The 20,125-nt window shown below is 36.8% G+C and overlaps 5 protein-coding genes across 11 annotated transcripts; 2 read left to right on the top strand and 3 right to left on the bottom strand.

Annotated features, from left to right (window-relative positions):
• Positions 1 to 1,783: 1,783 nt before the first annotated feature.
• Positions 1,784 to 2,146, top strand: LOC113740673 (protein REDOX 2-like). Its single transcript, XM_027268209.1, has one exon. The coding sequence runs from the start codon at positions 1,784 to 1,786 to the stop codon at positions 2,144 to 2,146; it is 363 nt and encodes a 120-aa protein (XP_027124010.1).
• A 197-nt stretch (positions 2,147 to 2,343) lies between these two features.
• LOC113742117 (protein REDOX 2) lies at positions 2,344 to 5,832 on the top strand. Its single transcript, XM_027269833.2, has 4 exons — positions 2,344 to 2,893; positions 4,051 to 4,294; positions 4,991 to 5,170; positions 5,357 to 5,832. The coding sequence occupies exons 1-4, from the start codon at positions 2,556 to 2,558 to the stop codon at positions 5,579 to 5,581; spliced, it is 987 nt and encodes a 328-aa protein (XP_027125634.2). The 5' UTR covers positions 2,344 to 2,555; the 3' UTR covers positions 5,582 to 5,832.
• A 342-nt stretch (positions 5,833 to 6,174) lies between these two features.
• On the bottom strand, positions 6,175 to 12,990 carry LOC113742114 (uncharacterized). 6 transcript variants are annotated; one of them, XR_003460797.2, is made up of 13 exons: positions 12,763 to 12,990; positions 12,576 to 12,663; positions 12,349 to 12,448; positions 12,060 to 12,209; positions 11,304 to 11,435; positions 9,943 to 10,093; positions 9,820 to 9,858; positions 9,671 to 9,745; positions 8,718 to 8,783; positions 8,116 to 8,180; positions 7,569 to 7,770; positions 6,986 to 7,076; positions 6,175 to 6,541 (listed from the first exon to the last, which is right to left on the bottom strand). XR_003460797.2 is itself a non-coding variant. In XM_027269827.2 (12 exons), exons 1-12 carry the CDS (start codon positions 12,889 to 12,891, stop codon positions 6,518 to 6,520), a joined length of 1,110 nt encoding a protein of 369 aa, XP_027125628.1. In that variant the 5' UTR covers positions 12,892 to 12,990; the 3' UTR covers positions 6,175 to 6,517. The 6 variants fall into 6 exon arrangements, 3 of the variants coding, with proteins under 3 accessions (XP_027125628.1, XP_027125629.1, XP_027125630.1); XR_011813549.1 differs by having other exon boundaries at positions 7,620 to 7,770; XR_003460798.2 differs by having other exon boundaries at positions 8,724 to 8,783.
• A 704-nt stretch (positions 12,991 to 13,694) lies between these two features.
• Positions 13,695 to 16,020, bottom strand: LOC113741797 (thylakoid lumenal 17.9 kDa protein, chloroplastic-like). Of its 2 annotated transcripts, XM_027269424.2 has the most exons (5): positions 15,560 to 16,020; positions 15,136 to 15,250; positions 14,964 to 15,033; positions 14,560 to 14,752; positions 13,695 to 14,094 (listed from the first exon to the last, which is right to left on the bottom strand). In XM_027269424.2, exons 1-5 carry the CDS (start codon positions 15,877 to 15,879, stop codon positions 14,079 to 14,081), a joined length of 714 nt encoding a protein of 237 aa, XP_027125225.1. In that variant the 5' UTR covers positions 15,880 to 16,020; the 3' UTR covers positions 13,695 to 14,078. The 2 variants fall into 2 exon arrangements, with proteins under 2 accessions (XP_027125225.1, XP_027125224.1); XM_027269423.2 differs by lacking the exon at positions 13,695 to 14,094 and having other exon boundaries at positions 14,422 to 14,752.
• A 1,080-nt stretch (positions 16,021 to 17,100) lies between these two features.
• On the bottom strand, positions 17,101 to 20,000 carry LOC113742345 (probable arabinose 5-phosphate isomerase). Its single transcript, XM_027270175.2, has 3 exons — positions 19,212 to 20,000; positions 18,333 to 18,556; positions 17,101 to 17,556 (listed from the first exon to the last, which is right to left on the bottom strand). Exons 1-3 carry the CDS (start codon positions 19,869 to 19,871, stop codon positions 17,400 to 17,402), a joined length of 1,041 nt encoding a protein of 346 aa, XP_027125976.1. The 5' UTR covers positions 19,872 to 20,000; the 3' UTR covers positions 17,101 to 17,399.
• Positions 20,001 to 20,125: the final 125 nt, after the last annotated feature.

The following is a 20,125-nucleotide window of genomic DNA, read 5'->3' as shown; positions in this document are numbered from 1 at the left end:
ACCTCCTGAAGTTCTTGAAGTCTACAATTATTACCTAGTTTATAGATGATGGCATGTTTGAAATGAAGCCAAATACTACTTGAAAATTTAGGAAAAAAGGGAATTTCAAAACTTTTGGTACATAAAATAATCGTAAAAAATTGTTATCTAGTTGTTATTGTCGTAAAATACTATATAGTTTTAACAAAATTCACACAACTGTCATACTGGTTATTAAAGTTTTTCAACCAAAACTTTTACCTTAATCGTAGTAATTGTCCCCTAACCTTGGGTCCTAATTACTCTGCGATTGCTTGGAAACAATTTGGCAATTTGACAGTGGTCTTAGTATCACACATCACGCCTTTAACATACCCTTCTTCATTTTCTTTCTTTTATAACCCTCTTGAATATTAGGTTTCAGAGCTAAAAAGGGCAATTGAACCCACTATATACTCTAACGTCTTTGTTTCTGTCTTTCTTTCTTTTTCATTTGTGAAAACCTTTATAATGTGTTCCGCCCAAAAAAAAAGGATAGTTTTTGCCAAAAATAAATCGTGTCCGGTTGGAGGTCATGATCAGAGATGGAGCTATGCGATGAGTCGTGACCAACTAGGATTGAACCCATCCAAGAGTTTCCTCCAATTAGGATTGAACCCATCCAAGAATCGAATGATGTCATCATGATGTCATAAATATATTTAATTTTAAAAATTTATATATTATGTAAATTTTCTAAAAACATATTAATACTAAGAAATGTAGGTTAAATGTATGCTTGATGTTTCTAAGATACTTTACAAGAAAATACAAATAAGATAGTATAATTAATACATATTCAACAAGTTTAGAACCAAATTGGAGGGTTTATTTGAAAAGTAATACAAGAATTTAGGGCCGTAGCTATAAGTTCTAAAATGTTTCTTGATGTAATAATAGGTTTCTAGTACTCTAGGGGTCAAATCATAAAATTGATAAAATATTTCTAGGTGAATTTTTTTACTTTCTTTTTTTTATGATCTATAATTTTTTAACTTAGATCTTCCATTGGAGTTGTTTGAGAGAGATTTATGGTAGGATATGTAAAGAGATTGTGAGAGTAGTTAAAAGAAAGAATCAAAAAAGGAAAACAAAAAAGATAAAAAAAAAAAGGAAAAGATAGAAAAAAACCCGGTTCCAAGCTGTTCTTCTGGTTTCCGGTCAAACCCGATTTTTGATCGAATTTGACCGAATTTTTGTTTGATGATTTTTTAAGACAACTCGGATTGAATGCCTATCTGATTCTCGATTCAACCGATTGAACCGATCAGTCCGGTCCAAGTTTCAAACACAGGTTGTTGACTCAAAAAAAAAGGACTAGTACTAGTAGTATACTTTTTTTTTAATTCGTAGCGGTCCTTTTTTTCAGGTAATTGATATTGTCCTTTATTTCCTTCTTATTGTTACCCTTTTCTCCAAGTGTCATATTTTCATTTTCTAACTATTTTGTTGTTAGTATAGGTTAGAATAGGAGTAGAAGTAAAAGTAAAGTAGATGTTGCCGTTAGACAAAAAAAAAATAACTATTTGGTTGTTGATTTTCTTTCCTTATTTGCCCAGTGAGTGCCAATAACAATCAATGAAGGTGAGTACGAATGAATTTATGATGTTACTATACTATCTATATATAAGAAACCTTCAGGAACCCCACTTCTCCACAACCCTCTTTTCATCAATTGAAGGTAACTGCCTTTTGACAGAAATTTCTTCTATAACTTCTTGTATATTTCTCCATTAGCTTTCATTAGACAATTATGTCAGAAACAATGGAAAAAGTTGAACGAGACACCCCAGAAATAGTAGTGTTAAACTCAGGCCACAAAATGCCAGTGGTGGGCTTAGGATGTGCCGCACATCCTTCGCCACCATTCGACCAATTAGTATCAACTTTTAATGATGCAATGGAAATTGGGTACAGGCAGTTTGATACAGCAGCTTGTTATGGCACCGAGGTAGCTTTTGGCAAAGCTGTGGCTAAAGCATTGGAGATTGGATTAATTAAGAGCAGGGATGAATTGTTGTCACTTGTAAATGTTATTGATGCTGATCGTTTCGCACAATTCTCCATGATATCAACTGCCATTGATTCTTATTTACTTGTCTCGAAGCTAAAACATGGTAGTAATTGATTCGCAATTGATTTCCAGGCTCGAAGCAAACAAATGGAAGTAGGAGACTAGTAGTATACGTTTGCTAGTGGTCCTTCATTAATTCCCCCTCGTTCTTGGACTTTTCCAAAATGTCAAAAGTATCATTTGCCAATTTCGTGGTGGTTGGATTTCTTTCTTTCTTTCTTTCTTTGCCCAATGCGTGCCAATCACCATTTATCAAGATAAGTATGAATCAACAATTCATGACATGTATGCTATCGATGATGTACGAGAGACCTTTTATCAACACCAATCACTAGTCCGCAGCAACCCCACTTTCGAACACTCCTTTTTCATCAAGTGGAGATGAGATAAGATAATTGACTAGATAGAAACTTCTTGCATAAAGTTCTTGCATCTTTCTCCATTGATTTCCATTGGTAAAATCATGCCAGAGACAATGGAAAAAGTTGAACAAAAAATCCCTGAAATAGTAGTGTTAAATTCAGGCCACAAAATGCCAGTGGTGGGCTTAGGATGTGCCGCACATCCTTTGCCACCATTAGAGCAATTAGTATCAACTTTTATTGATGCAATGGAGATTGGATACAGGCATTTCGATACAGCAGCATGCTATGGCACAGAGGAGGCCCTTGGTAGAGCTGTGGCTAAAGCACTAGAGATTGGATTAATTAAGAGCAGGGATGAATTGTTCATCACTTCTAAACTTTGGTGTACTGATGCTGATCATGACCTTGTTCTGCCTGCCCTCAAACAAACTCTTGGGTACTTTCCACATTTATTACAATTTGAACGTTCATCTTTCTTCATTTTTTGGTTAAATTTGATACTTCTTAAATAGGTATACTCATGCATAGATGTGTGCGTGCATATAAATATTTTACATGTTCTTTATTATATACTGGCCATGACCCTTGGCTTGTCCTGCCTGATTAATTCCTTGTATCAGTCCAGGTTTTCCTATGTATATCTATATATCTTGCTGTCCCGTCATTTTTCCCCCTTCTGTTTCTCCCCAAATTGGGATACTATTATCGGTCAACAACTACTACAGCAACCCGTCTTTGATATAGATGTCATCACCTCTCCAAATAATACAACGTGTAGTAGGTTAGGATATAAAGCCAAGTAATTTATCAAGTCAAACATACTAATTAATTATGGAATTTTGTGGTGAAGTGAATAGGATAGATCAGTCTCAACCATATTTGTTACTTGACTGCAAACGAGGATGCACATTGCCCCACTATTATTTGCTGCTCGGCATTAATGAAATCTCTCAACAGATAGATGGCACTATCGGTAATGGGGTCTCTCCAGCAATGTTCGGTCTAATTGATGTAATTTTTAAGACAATTAGTGTAAACTCGTGCAGTTTTAATGTAATAGTACTCAATCCGTTCCACTTTGATGATCTTGTTTTTATTTTTACACATTTTAAGAAAAATTAGTTAACTTTATTAGAAAAAAAATAAATCTAACCTACTATTTTCCTAAAATATCCTTACATTAAATTTTCCTGTGTGTGTGTGTGTGAATGTATATCTTGTAACCTTATACATACTTTTGAGGACATGATATGATAACTGTTGCACATCATAAATCACAAGCTGTATCAATTTAGTATTTTTTTTTTATAAGTTTTGCAATATTGAAGAAACTGGTGCATGTCTATTAAAGTGGTGACAAATACTTAGTTGTCACAAAAACTCACAAATCATGTATTGTGAGTTGAAACTAAAATTATTGCATCCCTGAACAAAGGTCCTGACTTCGCCATTGGACAGTACCATAGAATAAGCTTGTTTCTTCAATTTTTTTTTTCTTGATATCATTATTGTTTCTTCAATTTGTTCACTGAGAATTTGTTTTTCTAATACATTATTGATTCACTCTAGTTTGGAATAACTCTACTTCGGTAGGAAGTTGGGGCTAGAGTATTTGGATCTTTATTTGGTTCACTGGCCAGTGAGGGTAAAGCACGGTGCTGAGAAGTTCAATTTCGCCAAAGATGAAATTCTCCCTTTTGATATCCATGGAACGTGGCAGGCCATGGAAGAATGCACCAAATTAGGTTTGACAAAGTCCATCGGTCTGAGCAACTTCACTCGTGAGAAAATCTGTAAACTTCTAGAAATTGCTACCATCCCCCCAGCAGTGAATCAGGTAACATTTCTTTCTTCTATTGAAAAAAAAAAAAAATGGTTGGATTCAAGATAAATGGCAAGTTTTGAGACTCTGAACTCGAAATTTTCGTAGTTTACCAGCTAAATTGAGTATTGGAAACAATTCAGTGATTTGATAGTGGTCGTGGTATCAAGCCTAGAATTTCTCTTCTTCTTTTTTTTTTTTTACTTTCTTTTAAAACCCTCTTGAATATTATGTTTCATAGCTAAAAAAGGTAATTGAACCCACCATGTACTCTAATGTCTTTGTTTCTTTTTCATTTGAGAAAACCTTTATAATATGTTCTACCAAAAAAGGATAGCTTTGCAATAACTTCTTAATTTTTTTTTTGACACGATAAATTATACACTTACTGTATTCCCAAGCTATACTAAGAGACACGATAGATTCTACAATTGCTCCTACTCCTAGACTATACTAAGGGACACAAAATCAGAACAACTCTACTTTCACAAAGTAACCCAACTAGATTATATAGAAGGTTAGAGGAAACGGTTCATCTCATCTACATCAGAGGGGTGCGTTGCTATACCTTCAGAATTTTTTTAATTACACGGTAGGAGAATTGAACCCCAACCTATAACCAATAAGGGCATTTTACATAAATATAAAGGGTTGATCAGCTACTATATTGGAATGGATATGGATGATAGAATGAGATTAAAAGTTTTTCAGGTGGAGATGAATGTTGGTTGGCAGCAGAGAAAATTGGTGCCATTTGCAAAAGAGAGAGGGATTCGTATATGTGCTTGGTCTCCTCTTGCATCCTATGGTGGTCTTTGGGGCAACAATGCAGTCATGGAGAATCCAGTGATCAAAGATATTGCTGCCTCAAAAAGCAAGTCCGTGGCACAGGTCCTCAATTCTCATCACATTTACTAAAAATGAAATTTTTAGTGGTGAATATAAAGAACATTAAAATGTCTATAGATATATACATATATATATAGGATTTGTCTTTTCATTTCTCAGATTTACACACAATATATGATTCACTAGCATGGACATTTATTTATCTGATCATGTTAATGTTGTAAACAGGTTGCTTTGCGATGGATATATCAGCAAGGAGCAAGCTTTGTTGTGAAGAGCTTCAACAAGGAAAGGATGAAACAAAACCTCCAAATATTTGATTGGGAACTCACCAAGGAAGAAATGGATCAAATTCTGCAGATTCCTCAGCGGAGAGGCTTTGCTGGGGAAGTGTTTGTTCATCCAACCGGGCCATACAAATCGGTCGAGGAACTTTGGGATGGCGACATCTGAATTTATCGTTGTTTGTAAAATAAATCAAGATTACAAGTACTTATTTATTTACTCACTAGTTTTATTGGAGTCAAGTTTTTAGTAGTTGTGTTATTTAGAAGTACGTATTTTGTTTGGTGATCGACTGGGTTTTGTTAGGCAAATTCCTGCTCAGTTGGGGTACTTTGAATCTAAAGAGAGAAACAACCCAACTCAACATTGTAATGGTTTCTGAGAGATTCCAACAAGATGATATAACTGATTCGTAGTAACTTCTACAGCAACTCTTACAACATATGATTCTCATCTAACTTAAACCAAGCAGAGACAAACCTATACCTCATCGCGTGGCACAATTCAATTATAGCAACTAGAGAAGGCAAGATGCGGCTATAAAACATAAATTTTGCTGATCAAGTAAGGATGTAGGAGTCCTAAACTCCCAGCTTTGCTTAGTGTTCAACATCTTGCAGAGGGTACTGCTACAGAAAGTAATGACACAGAATACTGCGCATCGCTCTCGGAAAGTACATCTACAGAAGACAACATACATTAATCAAGGAGGAAAAAAGAAGCAAAAGACAACTATCCTCGAAATTTTGGGACAAAGGAAGTAACAGAACTTGGAATAATAATATCTTGCAGAAGTACTCATATTAGGCAAAGTGAGTGCCTTAACTAAGATAATGCAGTCAAAGCAGTCCTGCAGTCGAACAAGATATATACAACCAGCTTCTCCTATCAAAAATTTCTGAAGAACGAAACTAGAGCTGTCTATGTGTGCTATATACAATAGCCCGATTAAATAGTGGAACCACCTTCCCAGTTGTAACCTGCGGATAACTTTTCAGCAAATACCTTGGTGGAATCCAACGTGAAGCAAAACAAGATGCCAGTTCTGACAAGACGTGCTGTACGATTTTCACAGGCCGCTCTCAGTTAATATCATGTGGATACCTATTTGGTGTGGAGGATGCGAATCTGAAGCCAATCATTGAAAAGAGGACATATCAAAACAGCAGATCAAATGCATGTAAAACCTTATTCGATAAACCTTCCATTGGGACTTAAACCACAATCTCAAAATAAAAGACACTCGAAGACTAACTTCCAGTTTGACACAACATGTCAAAATCAAAGTTCCTTTTATCCTAAAAATCAAATCAAAATATAATTCTCTGTAAAGTCTTAATTCAACAAAATAATGCAAGAAGAACTCAATCTAAGTACATTAACTACAACTTTCACTTGTATTAAATTTGTGGGAATGCAGGAAAGATAACACATGACTTGTAGAGATTCAAGGTTAGGTAATATTGACTCAAGAAAACAGCTTACTGATGATTATTCCCATGCTTCTAATTTGAACCATCATGTACTATGAATCTAAATGACTTAGGATATGCAGGCATGGCGACAGAATACCTGTGCTAATGCATAGATGGCCCGCAGGATTCTAGCATAATCAGTTCCGAGCATTTGAACGACAACATCTGCGAGAAAAGTTCCCCAGAGCCTGCAGAAATCATAGTTTAAGCAGAAGTCAAGCACAATCTGCATAACAGATGCTAGAAACTGAGGACCAAAGCTTTAAAAGCTAATTATTTTGAAAAATTTTCTAAACTTCAACTTCACACCCTCTCATATTTCTTGTTAAATCATTTTTTTCATTTGTTTCAGCTTTCAACTACCCCTTTCAAACTTATGATTTCTCTAAACACAGCTAAAAATTTCTCGTTACTTGGTCTGCTCCCTTATTTTTCTGGTAGTAGTTGTTTCCTGATTCTGCTGGACTTACTCGTCATGACTGTAAATAGTTTCTATATTGCGCAGCCTACATCATAAACAAGGACAAGAAAAAACCCACATAATACAATAATCATCCTCAAAACATGCACGCCTCAAAGGAAGCCTAAATTAGTTAACAAGATGCAATTAGTCATTCGCATAAGAGGAAATAATTCTAGATGCTGGATCTATATCCAAGAGCTCTACCGCTTTCTCATACCTGATTACAAATGTAACTTCCTGTAAAACAGAGTAACATAATTCTTTGCACCTTTCGAGATGCTTTGGCAGCCTTACTGTGAGAAGAACATTCCTCTCATTTGGTTTGTTGTTTTGTATCCACAAGAAACACTCAGATGTTAGCACTGGTATCATCAGTACAATAACTACCATTTGTCATCACATCATGAATCTTGTATTGTCTGTAGAAATTGTGAAGAAGAACATTACCCTCTCTCTCCATTTTTTTTATCACTTTGAAGGCTATAAAATCAGACTGAAAGGTACTTTCTGGTGAAACTTGGCATATCAGAATTCTAATTATTTTAGCTATGCCTTAATTTTCTTCTCGGGGCAAGATGTTTAGCAACACAATGGATACCCCACTATCACACGGTAAAATAAGCAATTTGAAAGAATAGCCTCAGGCCAGATGTTGAAGTTTGAAGGATTTGGATGCACAAAATCAATAATGCAAAAATGCAGACAAAATATGTTTGCAATCAACACAAAGGTAACAAATTCTCCCAGTTAAAAAGAGATATTACATTGGGCCCAAAAGTGTCATCATACTCCTAATCCCCAGATATCGGGAGGCTGCACCTGCTACACTCTGTCAACAATCACAAAGGGAAACTTTAGAATGAAAACATCATATTACTGGCATTCCTACGGTAGCCAAAATCACTTTCTGTAATTCAAACCTCAGATTACTGCATATGAGTTGAATTTACAAATGGAGATCATATGGTGCATCAAATTGTTAAAATTTATTGTGTTTATTTGTAGAGATAACAAATTCATACTCATCAGAGCTAAAAGACCGGAGCCTTCATATGCACTTACATCCGCAGACCATTTTCCGAGGGTTCCTACTTGCCAGAAGTAAGTAATTGAAGGATGCTTTTGTGTATGATGAGAGAGAGACAGACACAAGGGAACCATTTCATTCTATGTAATATTCGCAATATTTCAACAAGCAGTACAGGTATTACTTGTCCAACCTAATGGTCTATCAACAATCTCTATAGGTATAAATTGTGTATGATCTGGTGATCCTACATCATTTCCAGATATACCACCCAAATGGTGCAGCTAGTTATCAGCCATTTGAAGCATTGTTTAATTAGTCAGAGAGTTGGTATGACACCTTTACCTGCTTTGCAGCATGCAAAGCCGCTCTGGATTCAAGATTGACAGCTGCCAACTTTGCCCCCTGGAAACCAACATTTTTCAGGAACCTTGGTCAGTTTAAGCCAGCAATCTTACAAAATGAGATCCATTCAATCATAATTGAAATGCTAAACAGCACAACTTCCTTTTCCTCAATTTTTTCCCAATTTTATCACAAGGATGATGTCACCCAAGTACACGAGGTAACTTTCATACATCTTGGCAAAGACTTCAGAACTATCAATCACCACTTATACATATAAAAGATGATGAGACAGCAAGCTGCAAAATATTAACAAAGGCACCCAGTTAGCAAACCAATTAGGCCACTTTTTTGCATGTCCTCAAGCTAGGTAGCACACATACTGTCCCCAACACAAGAGTAAGCAACAAAAAAATGTGTCTAGCAACAGCGTATACTCTGGTAAGAATACCAAAATATTATAGGCCCTCTTTCTCAAGAGCTGAAAGATTATAGCAATCCAACCTTTGTCCTGACAAATCATAACACAATCACCAGGTAAAGGATAGCATCACATACATTTCTTTAGTTGGATAAAATGTCTCTTGTTAATCCAGCCATTAACCAGTTATTTCATAAACGTCAGTAACTCAATATTAGGTGGTCAATCAAGTATTTGTAGCCTACTACTCCAGTTGTTAACAGTTTGTAAAATTAGATGTGCCTTTATACTCCAAAAGAAAGTGACAGACTAAAATTTTGACTGCAGAAACAGTCATCAACAATTTAAGTAGTATGCAAATCTTTTTAGATCCCAATATCAACTTATGCAGCACAGGTAAAATATACTTGGTATGCTAAATTTTATGTGGAACAAAATATTGAGGAGCTTTTAGAGAATGAAACAGTTTTTGGTGTCTATTCCAGCACAAAATCCGAAGCTGTTCAATATCAGTAAAGCATAATACCTCTTTAATCAATTCATTCTTCAGCTGATACTTGGCAGCTTCCTGGAACATCTTTCCAGATAATCCTTTTGCTAGCTACAACAATGAGCTACCTCATGGTAACAAATGATAAAAAAATTTGCAGCAAACAACCTAGGACTAAATCTCACCAGCTCATACAATTTGCCCAGTGTGAGCACCCCGCCACCCTAATATTACAATCAAATTAAGAACTATACATGGAAAATGATCATTAAGAAAACCAAGTACAAATTAATGCAAGTAGCAAAAACCTTCAATATCATTGATCTGAGATCCGCAGCCCCATCCCTTAAAGCAGTAGCTGTTTGGACCTTCCACTGACTGAGTCCATGTTCTAAAGTACCATTGCCATCAGAATTTTTCACATTTTCCTGTGACCCATTTAAGCTGCCAGATGCTTGTCTATATAAAGCCACAAGTAAATCATTGGTATATGTCAGTAATTAAAAATGCTATAGTGATCTCGAGGATATGAAGAAAATTATGTGTTCATAGTTTTATTTCACTGCAGATGCGGAAAAACAAGAAAATCTGTTGTTTACAACTAGAAAAGCATTATTAGACACTTATTGATTACTTGCAGGACTTCAATCTCATTAGATTATATAACATGTGCATAAGTCAAACACTTAAAGTCCCACCAGCAAGGCAATAAATTAATTTTCATCCAACTCTTAACCAAATGTGATTAATTTCTCAAAATCTTGTACCAGATTACATCTTGGGAATTTATGATAACATTGTGAACTAGATGTTGCTTTCTAGAGGAGAAGACTAGAGAGAGAAAAAGAGAATTTAGTTCTTGAGATGATTTTAATCACTAGATGCTTCAAAAGAAGAAAGAAAAAAGAATTCCAGTTTGATCCACAGCTTTTGACACCGAGGAGAAAACGAAACTATGAATGCACGATGTCTGGAACATATTTTGTCAATAACTTCTTTATGATCGATAAAATTTCATCAGCCGGAGGCTCAGAAATTGACACACAGATATGTTCTAATAGAAAAGGTTCATTTTTGTTTAGTCTTAGCTATCAGTACAGGATTTCAGCTCCTATTCTTATAGTTTCAACCACAAAAATGTCCATGGCTGAATGGCTAAGGCATCATCTCATTACTAGTAAAATCATCAGTTCAGTTCAACTCCTAAATGAACTCTGATATCCACCGCTCTGAATTTTATCAGCCATAGACTCAACTGATGAGTTTTTACGTATATCATGAATTATGAACATTAAGAACTATATAGGTATTGAGATTATATTGGGCTGAGAAGAAGCTTTAGAGTAATTAGGCCCAATAACTAGACCACTGTACTTTATGGGCTTAAATTTCATTGCCAGGATACAAGCATCTATCCATCAAAGTCTTCTGCAGAAAATCTAATAGCCAGCAATGATGCGAACAGCCGGCACATTCCAAAACAAGAATTTACAAAGCAACGAAGAAGAAGAATAGAAGTCAGCAAAAAATTTCTTGCCACAAGTTCCATAGCAGACTGTGAGTGAAGTATGCTTGTTCAAATAATGTCCCATCAGCTGAGAACTATATTATCTGCTCAGAAAGTTGATTGAAAACTGCAAGCATAAAAGAACTGCACCACATTATATACCCTGAATAGTCTTGCAGCATGTGAAGAAAAATCTCTGCTTCCAGATCCTCGGTAGCCAATTTAGATGAACAAGGTATATTTAACTTTTTCCTCACTCCAAGAAGTATGTTCCTATAGGAAGGCCTCCAACCCCTACAGCAGCACAAGCCAATTCGAGTCACTCAAAGGAGCTCAACATGACATCCAGTAAACCTCTTGGGGAGAAAAAAAAAAGGAAAAAAGAAGAAAAGAAGAAAACAGAATTTGATCGGCAATGATTACAGGCTTCATTACCAAAGAAGCACGAGTTCACCAAAAAATGATGCCAGACTACAGTACATACTCCACCAAAGAACACTGAATAAACCTATAGGTATCAAGCATTCAATATTAAGCAACAGCAAACGGTTGAATTCACTTGGTTGCATTACAAAATTTTGGCCTCACAATACCAAATGAAAATAAGCATTCACTGAACATTTGCCTAAAAACAAAAATACACGTGCAAATTTCATTCTTCTATTCATTTAAACAGAATAGTCCAACATGAGAGAGGGAGGGAGGGTGGGATTATGATGTTCATCAACTTTATAAAACCCAACTTAGAACTTATTTTGCTTAGCTTATTACAACAGTTGGAGTAAATTTCAGCAGAGAACTTACTGAATAACGAAGCTTAATCACTTTATTGCACAGAAATTCACATTCCTAAAAATTTAACAACATTATTATAAAGTCAATTTTCATTAACCACAACTAGCAAGGTTAAAAAGTAACCTCAAAACAGAGCGCGCATCGGCAGCAAGGTACAAGAATCTCTTCTCCAACATGGATATATACTCATCTCTTTCCTCCGGGTCCACTCCAATCATAAAGTAATCAATATCTTCCTTTTTTGCAATCGACTTCAATAACGGACTAAAATAACTGCAAACACACTCAAAATTGAGCCCCCAAAACCAAAAACAAAAATTTAACACATCCTCCAATCACACACTTCTGCTCAATGAAACAATAACAAAACAGTACAAAAAGGAAATATGCAAAACAAGAAAACAAAAAGCACCTTGTACCAAATAAAATTTGCTCAAGCTCATATAATTCAGCGTCTGTAGCAAGCTCAAGCACGTACCGAAGCTCTCGATCATAGGTACTATCACTAAATTCTGTAACAGGAAAACAAACCAACAATTTTTTTCCAGCATTTTCTTCAATGCAGCATGCAATATTAAAAAATTAATCAGAGGAAACTACAAAGAAAATGTCTCTTCTTTTCTTATTTTTCTGAAATACCTTGCGGTTTTGTTGTAATTGAGTACTGAGGACGGCGAATGAAAAGCCTTGTTTGATAATGCTGAACCAGCCGGAACTTCAGAAATGTCTGCAGGAAACATCTTTTCATGTAACACTGAATTATAGGCAAACAAACTAAAGTGCATGTTTTCGAGTGTGTGTGTGTGTGTGTGAAAAGTAGGCTTACTGTGGGGTGGGAGAGAGGGGAAAAGGGTGGTTTAGGGAAGAGAAGGTGATGACGGGGAAGAGAGGGGTATTGAGGGAATTCAGGGAAGGGGAGGCCATGGAAGCTAGTGGCTGCGGCCAATGGAGACATATTGCTTGGGATAACGGCGGAGGACGGCGGAGGAACGCCCAGTCGAATTTGACTGACCACTTAATCCACCAGTCTTCTCCGCTCAAACCACTAGTTAATTGTGTTATATATGTGGTTAAAAAAATCTAAAAGGACTTTTATTCGAAGGCGTAATTTTTGACAGAGTTGGAATCACGCTTTCTTTCCATGTTCGGTTGAAACAGGGTAAGGCCGTTGCCGTCCGTTAATTTTTTTTTTTGTCAATCGGCACTTATTTATTCTACACCTACACCTACTCCTATTCTAACTTATTCTAAATGGAAGGGTCCAACTGAACCTATTGAAAAATCGACGGAAACTAAATCACTATCGAATCAGACGGGTGCACTACACACCCATATGAATTTAAGCCACTTAAAATAGCAAACCACGTATAATGACAAGTAGTGGGAGGCAATATTATTGTCCATTAATCATCCCAAACAACGCCACTCACCGCTAGTAGCGTCGAGGGCACTAAATAAACTCGTAAGATTAAGTGAACCATGCCTTTAGGTTTTATATCCTTCGAAAATCACGCCCAGTTGAGGCTTGTCCTATTAGAAACCATGAGATGTTTTTAAAAATAAATAATAATAATATTCTGCCAGACTCCAACCTTTAGGTGTTAGCAACTTAGCATGCACAAATCGGATAAAGTTGTGACCAAAAGTTGCTAAGTGGATCTGTTATAGGATCCTTTGTGGAAGGCTTTCAGCCCATTCAGCGTATTACTTTGGTCGAATTTAAGTTTGATGGTTCAAGAAGAAGTAAAATTATATGCATATCTAACTTCAGTCGTGTGCTTGATAGTTGACGGTAGAAAGGGCATGAAAAAGGATGGGAGGGTAAAAAAAAAAGGTCAGTTGTGTACAAGATTTCGAGACTTTGAACCCCTTTTTTCTTCTTTTAAGGGTATGCCACAGACTAGACTATTAAACTCTTTCTTTTGCAAATTTTATATAACTCATCCAACTATGTTAATGTTCCCTTCTGAAAAAATAATGGAAGTTGTTGCAACTGAAGATGACGGGCATATATCCCTCAGCACGGTTGCATCAATGATGAAATGGCTCGAATCTGTAGTTTCAACATTCAACCCCTTTTTCCCTGGCAAAGGCTTCTGCTCCTCCATGACCAGCCTTCCATTTCCTCCATGCCACATGTTGTTAGTGTAGAGATTCACTGCCAGTTTTGCAAGTGCTATACCAATTTAGGACTCTCTACTTTTACCACTAAACCTTTTTATTTAGTCAAAATGGTCATTCAACTAATTACAATATACATTTTCTGATCGAAAAATCATACGTTTTCATTAATTGAATGGCTAAAAGTGAAAGTTGAATTTGTTTAGACCGATGATCATATACCGATGATTTACAAGTGATGCAAGAAATGCTTGCCTATGAAATCAAACTCAAGAAGGTGTCATCCCAAAACTCGAAACAAGCCAAAAGAGCTTCTATCAAGCGAATCAAACTCAAAGAATTAACCCCAAGACTGAAAGAGCCAAAAAAAAAAAAAAAGTGCTTCCTTATATTAACTGAATGTTCCAATTAAAGAATTTATATACGTTGTGGTTCAACCGTCATTCAATAATGTATGCACTCTGTGGAATTCTAATCTTCAAAATCAAGATTTGGAGCATACCACCCTAGCCGCTGTACAATCTGCTTCATTCTTTCTTCTTGTCCTTTAGAATCTCCAAAAGCTGTAGTGAAGGGGTAAACATAAGTCACCTTTGTGGCCATAGCTCTATATGTAACAGTTGTTTCTCCTTTTACTAAAAATTCCAAGACATCGCGGCTGAATCCTCCATCAACCTCAGCCTGCAGGTATTTACCTGGATATGTCCCATGATCAGTGAAAGTTCCACCATTTCACACCAAAAATAAGAAAAAAAATCACTATATAATCCGCCTTTTCTCTTTCTAGAACACTTCCCTCCAGATAATAAAGACTCAAACCATGTCAAATGATCTTAAGGCTTCATTATATGATTCTGATATGGCCATATCAGAATCATATAATAAAGAACTTCGAATATGCCTTACCATATGGAGTGTCTTCAACGCTTTGGATCTTCACATTCTTCTGTGTCATGAGAATTGCATCCTCTAATTGCTGCCATCAGAAACAGAACAGTAAAAGAGAATCAAGTCTTTAAGTACAAAGTGTCTCAAATCTTTAGTCAGAACTTCGTATCCCTTGAATGTACCACTACACCTTAATGGCATCTCGTGAAGAACTTTCAGGGATCACCCATGGGAATGCAAAGGAAGCGGAGTTGGGGTTAGTTGATACACAACCTGGATTTATGGAGGGGCAAGGCCTGATTTTTCTGGGAAAAAGATAGCAAAACTACCAATGAGCAATAAGAAAGGATAAGGATAAAAAACAATCACGTTGAAATTAGAAGCATCACTAATTGAAGTGAAAGAAAGCAATAAAACACAATCGAATTGCAGAATAGTAGGTCATGTGAGATTATTCGATACCAATAAATAACCAACCATGTGTTTGAGATGATCCCATTTCTAATTTTCAACAACTGCTAGGAAACTACTGAACCACATTGGAATACCAATTCATATTTCTCTAATGCAATAAATGAAGTAACAAAAACTTGAGAAATTTGTAACAGAAATACCCGTTTTCGAGCCCAATTGGCAAGTTTTTGGCTTGAGAAAATGGAGTAGTTGTCGGGAGTAAAGGAGACTGAGAAGTCTGGGAACCATTGAGAGCAGGGATAGCCAAGGAAGGTGATGGAGACTCGGAGGATGATAGGGTTATAGCGATGGCTAGTGAGAGTACTTTGGATAACAAAAATGGCTTCTTTGCCTTGTTGGGGGAATGTATATGGTCTGAAAATGGAGGATGACAAGCAGAGACTTTGATGGGCAATTGATCAGTCGTTGGGAATTTGGGATACGAAGGAAGAAGAAGCTGACCATTGAATTTCAGTGCCATGACAGTCACTGGCCAGTCATCACGGTTTCCAGGTCCACTTTACTACGAGATTGAATGGTGAAGAATGAAACTAGCGGATACCTGAGAAACAACGAGAAGCAGTGAGCAGTGGGGGATTGAGGATACATTGGTGGTTTTTTTTTTGACCTCTCAATTTACTGTCTGGTCTCTGCTGTTGTGCTTTTAACTATTATGCTTGATTGTGACCGCCAGAAAACTAAGGAAGCAGTTCAGATGAATAATCTACTAGTTAAACAAAATATCAACCACTTGATAAAAGATAATTTACCATGTGACCTCTATGCAGCCGTTGGAGAACGATAAGACAATGAAATAAAAAAAATGAAAATCAAACTGTGTGAAAAAAGAAAAATAACTATGAAAGTAGGAGTAGGATGGAGGAAGTGGATTAAAAAAAAGGTAAATATTTTATACATTGGCACATTACGTGCCAGCGAGTCTAGATACATGACATATAAAAAAAATTTAATTTTTAAATTTAGATAATGTGACATTCATCCAATCCCGTTTATATATATACAGATAATATATAAACTAACAGTGCAGCGAGACATTTTGTTGCCTTACTTTGAAGTTTTAGCATTTCACAAAAGTTACACATTCTCGGTGCAAACCAAAAGGGCATAAACATGAAACAAGTTAATGGATGCAGTCACAATTCATTAACAACCGAAGCAAGAAGCATTTGCATTTCATTATTCATTATTAGCACACACCACATTCACCTCATACACTGCACTTTATTTGTCAATTGCAATTTTTGACACCTTTACCGGTTAATTCTTTCCAAGTCATTGCATCAGGACTAGTTAGTGGGTTAATTCTTTCTCATTTGTGGAGCCACTACTAAGGACCGATTACACCGCTATTTGCCAGGATATGTTTCGAACAAAACAAAATGCAGTATAGCTTATCATTTTCTGCAATTAGTGCTGGAGCAATAGGCACAAATCAAAATACACCAGGATATTTTTCGAACAAATAAATAAAAACCAGCAATTCCAGGACCACCACGGTTTGCCAGTATAATGCCAGAATGGAAAAAATCAATGGTTGGCACCGACAACCTGATCTGATGAAAGCCAACCGTGATCGAACTGGCATCTTCGAAGAGGCAGCTATTCCAGGTTTAGAAGGTGGAAATCATTATAGTTCCATCCTGATCATGCCTAAACCGAGCGTGGTCTTTGATCCGATAAAAAAGAGGAAGTCCAGTTTGCTGGAAATTTAGAATCATGAACTTCAATATTCTTCACTTGTTACAACACTATTCAGCTATGGAAACTGGTAACTAGACTAACATCCACAGCCTTCATTTGCTACAAGACTGGACATTTTGATATCCATCAATGGCACTGAGAGAGTATTAATTGATAGACAGACAGATTCATCATACACGACCTCACCCGGAGGAATGGAAAAGAATACAAAGAATGACGATGCTATAAATTGCACAACAAATGGGAGGGGAGGAGAAGGAGGACAAGTGAAGCAACCAATCATAACCCAGCTGAAACCAATCCGTGCAAGGTGACAATACCGATCAAGATATTGTCATGATTGACTACAGGCAAGAATTGTACTGCAGATGGTGGAGATTCCATCTTCTTCATCGCTTCAACTGCCATTGCATCGGGATCAATTGTTCTTGGGCGCCTGAAATGTGAAAAGGGTCATGCAAATGCATTATTCTTATCTTAAAAAACACCACCGCATTTTCCACATCCACATTTTAAGGCACATCAGCAGATAGCCAAATAAACCAAACACAAAGAGGCTCAAATAAAAGGGAGAGGGTAAAAAATAAGGTCAGTTATGCAAGAGTGTCAGTGATCCAGGAGCTGCCAATGACCAAACAAATCCAGAATCTATGACGTGAGATTGCAAACGTTTTAATACAACCAGACCAATATGAATATAGAAAATTAGCCAGATGCCATGAAGTTCAAATGCCATCTAACTCGGTACAGATAAAGAGAACAGCAGGTTGAAATCAAAACCTCAACTGCTGTTACAGCAGAGTGAATCCATTTGGCTGCTTACTTGAAGGGCAAAAATGATTACCAAATTGATTGCAGTGAATAACAATACATTGCAGTTTTAAAGGGATATAATCTTGCTGAAAGCAATTCTTTTGGTAATGCATGCATGTGGTTTAACTGGCTTGTTGTTATAATTCCAAGAACTAGTCTATTGGCTTTCCTGGACTTTAAAAGTATTGCGTGGCTTTAGCCAGTAAGCTCGAATTCTTTTCTCGTTCTCCCAGTAACCTAGTAAAGCTAAACTAAGGACCTAAACATTCTCCCAAACCACTGCTTCCCTTCCCCTAACCCAGGCAACACCTTAAAAACAAGTGGATGATTCAAGTAACAAGGATCTAGCACATTTCAATTTCATATGTATATCCATACACACAAAAGCTATAAAACTACCTGTTACACATTTCACCCACGGTGAGCTTAAAGATTCCTTCACCACTAGCTTTCAATGTGCGCCGTAGATCACCATCAGTAAAAGTACCTAACAAATGGTAATCATTATCAAGAACGAGAAGGCATCCACATCCTTTGCTGGTTAGCTCTACTAGTTGATCCATAATCAGATCCCCCTCCCTGCAAACTGGAAGTTCTTCCTTCTTCTTCATGAGATCCTTTACCTGCAAAAAAATCATCCCATTCAAATAAAGCCATCTAGTCAAGAGGTAAAAGTCAAAGGCAATCCTTCAAAACCAATAAAAGTTGCTTCCCTGAATCCCCTATGCCAGAGCTAAAAAGCTAAAGCTCTATGCTCATCAGCTGTTTAGCATATTTTGGCAGTAGACTATTAATAAATGTTCTACTCAACCCCATTCTCGAAGTTCAAGTATAGAATATAGTATTGCCAATGAAACAAGAAATTCACCATTTCACAATGTCAAACCGACAAGCATATATATTCACAACAATATCCCTTCAGTGAAACCAATGCAACCTTCAATACCACCCATCTGAACATAATTCATTGTATAGTCGCCACACGAAAAAAAATTTAAAAAGTCTGGACATTAAATTAAGAAGGCTCACAAAATCCCACTGTAGAACACAAAAAATAAAGTTGCTTCAAACTTCCCAACCTACACTAACTGTCTTTTATCTTTAACCAACAAAAATTACTCACCAAATTCTCATAATCTCGTCAAGAAGAAGCACAAAATTGGGAAATTCCCCATCAAAACGTTCTTCTATCTATCTTGTTACTTCAACAGAAAATTTCCAACCTAGTCAACGTTGCAATGTAGAAAATCCAGAAAAAAATTTAAAAACTTTTTATACCTTAAAGATCAAGCTTTTCCCAATTCTTCCAGCTGGATGATTGGCAGCGTACATTTCTTTGTTAAAATTCCTGGCACCCATCAGAGCAATAGACACCGTATCCCCAAAAACCATCTGAATCGCGGTCGACGTCACAGGGGCCAAATCAAACGGGCACAATTCTCTCTCCAGTGGCAAATTCACATTCATATCACACAAATCCATCAAGGCATTGGGCTCCAGAGACGTAATCGAGATCAAATACGCTCCTTTAGCCTTGGCGCAAGGCGCCAGCCTGACCAACTCCTCCGTATTCCCGCTCTTGCTAAACATAACCAGAACATCAGCCGAAGACAAAATGCCGATGTCCCCATGAAGCGCATCCACAGGGGATAAAAATCCGGACTTGATCCCGAGCGAAACGAGGGTCTGCGAGATCTTCTGAGCTACGAATCCAGACTTTCCGACGCCGGTGAAGAAAATGGTGCCGGTGGAATTGAGGAGCGTTTGAGTGAACAAAAGGGTCTGAGAAAGATCAAGGTTTTGGAAGAAATGGTTGAGGTATTTTTGCTGGGTTTTGAAGAGATTGAGTAAGTTATCAGGGTTTATCAATTCTTGTTGATGATCTTTGCAATTGGGATCGGGATTTGGGATGAATTGCAGGGGTGGAAGAGATCCCATTTTGGCTTTCCTTTCCTCTTTCTTTCTTGTTATTTGGAGAGTGACTTTGAGTGTCGGTGCATTTATACGCGTTTCTTCTCCTCCTCCACCTTGTGGGAGAGTGAGAAAATGGGAGGGAGAGATATGATTTTGGTGACAGTTGATTCAGTTAATAATTACGATGATGGGATAATTTCTTTTTAATTTTTTTATAGGGAGACTCCTATGTCTAAACCTTAAAGGCTTAAACCAATTGGTTCCTTTCCATTTATTTT

The sequence above is a fragment of the Coffea arabica genome, chromosome 4e (genome assembly GCF_036785885.1).
Source record: "Coffea arabica cultivar ET-39 chromosome 4e, Coffea Arabica ET-39 HiFi, whole genome shotgun sequence".
Lineage (NCBI taxonomy): Eukaryota > Viridiplantae > Streptophyta > Magnoliopsida > Gentianales > Rubiaceae > Coffea > Coffea arabica.
This window is presented reverse-complemented; position numbering and strand designations above follow the sequence as displayed.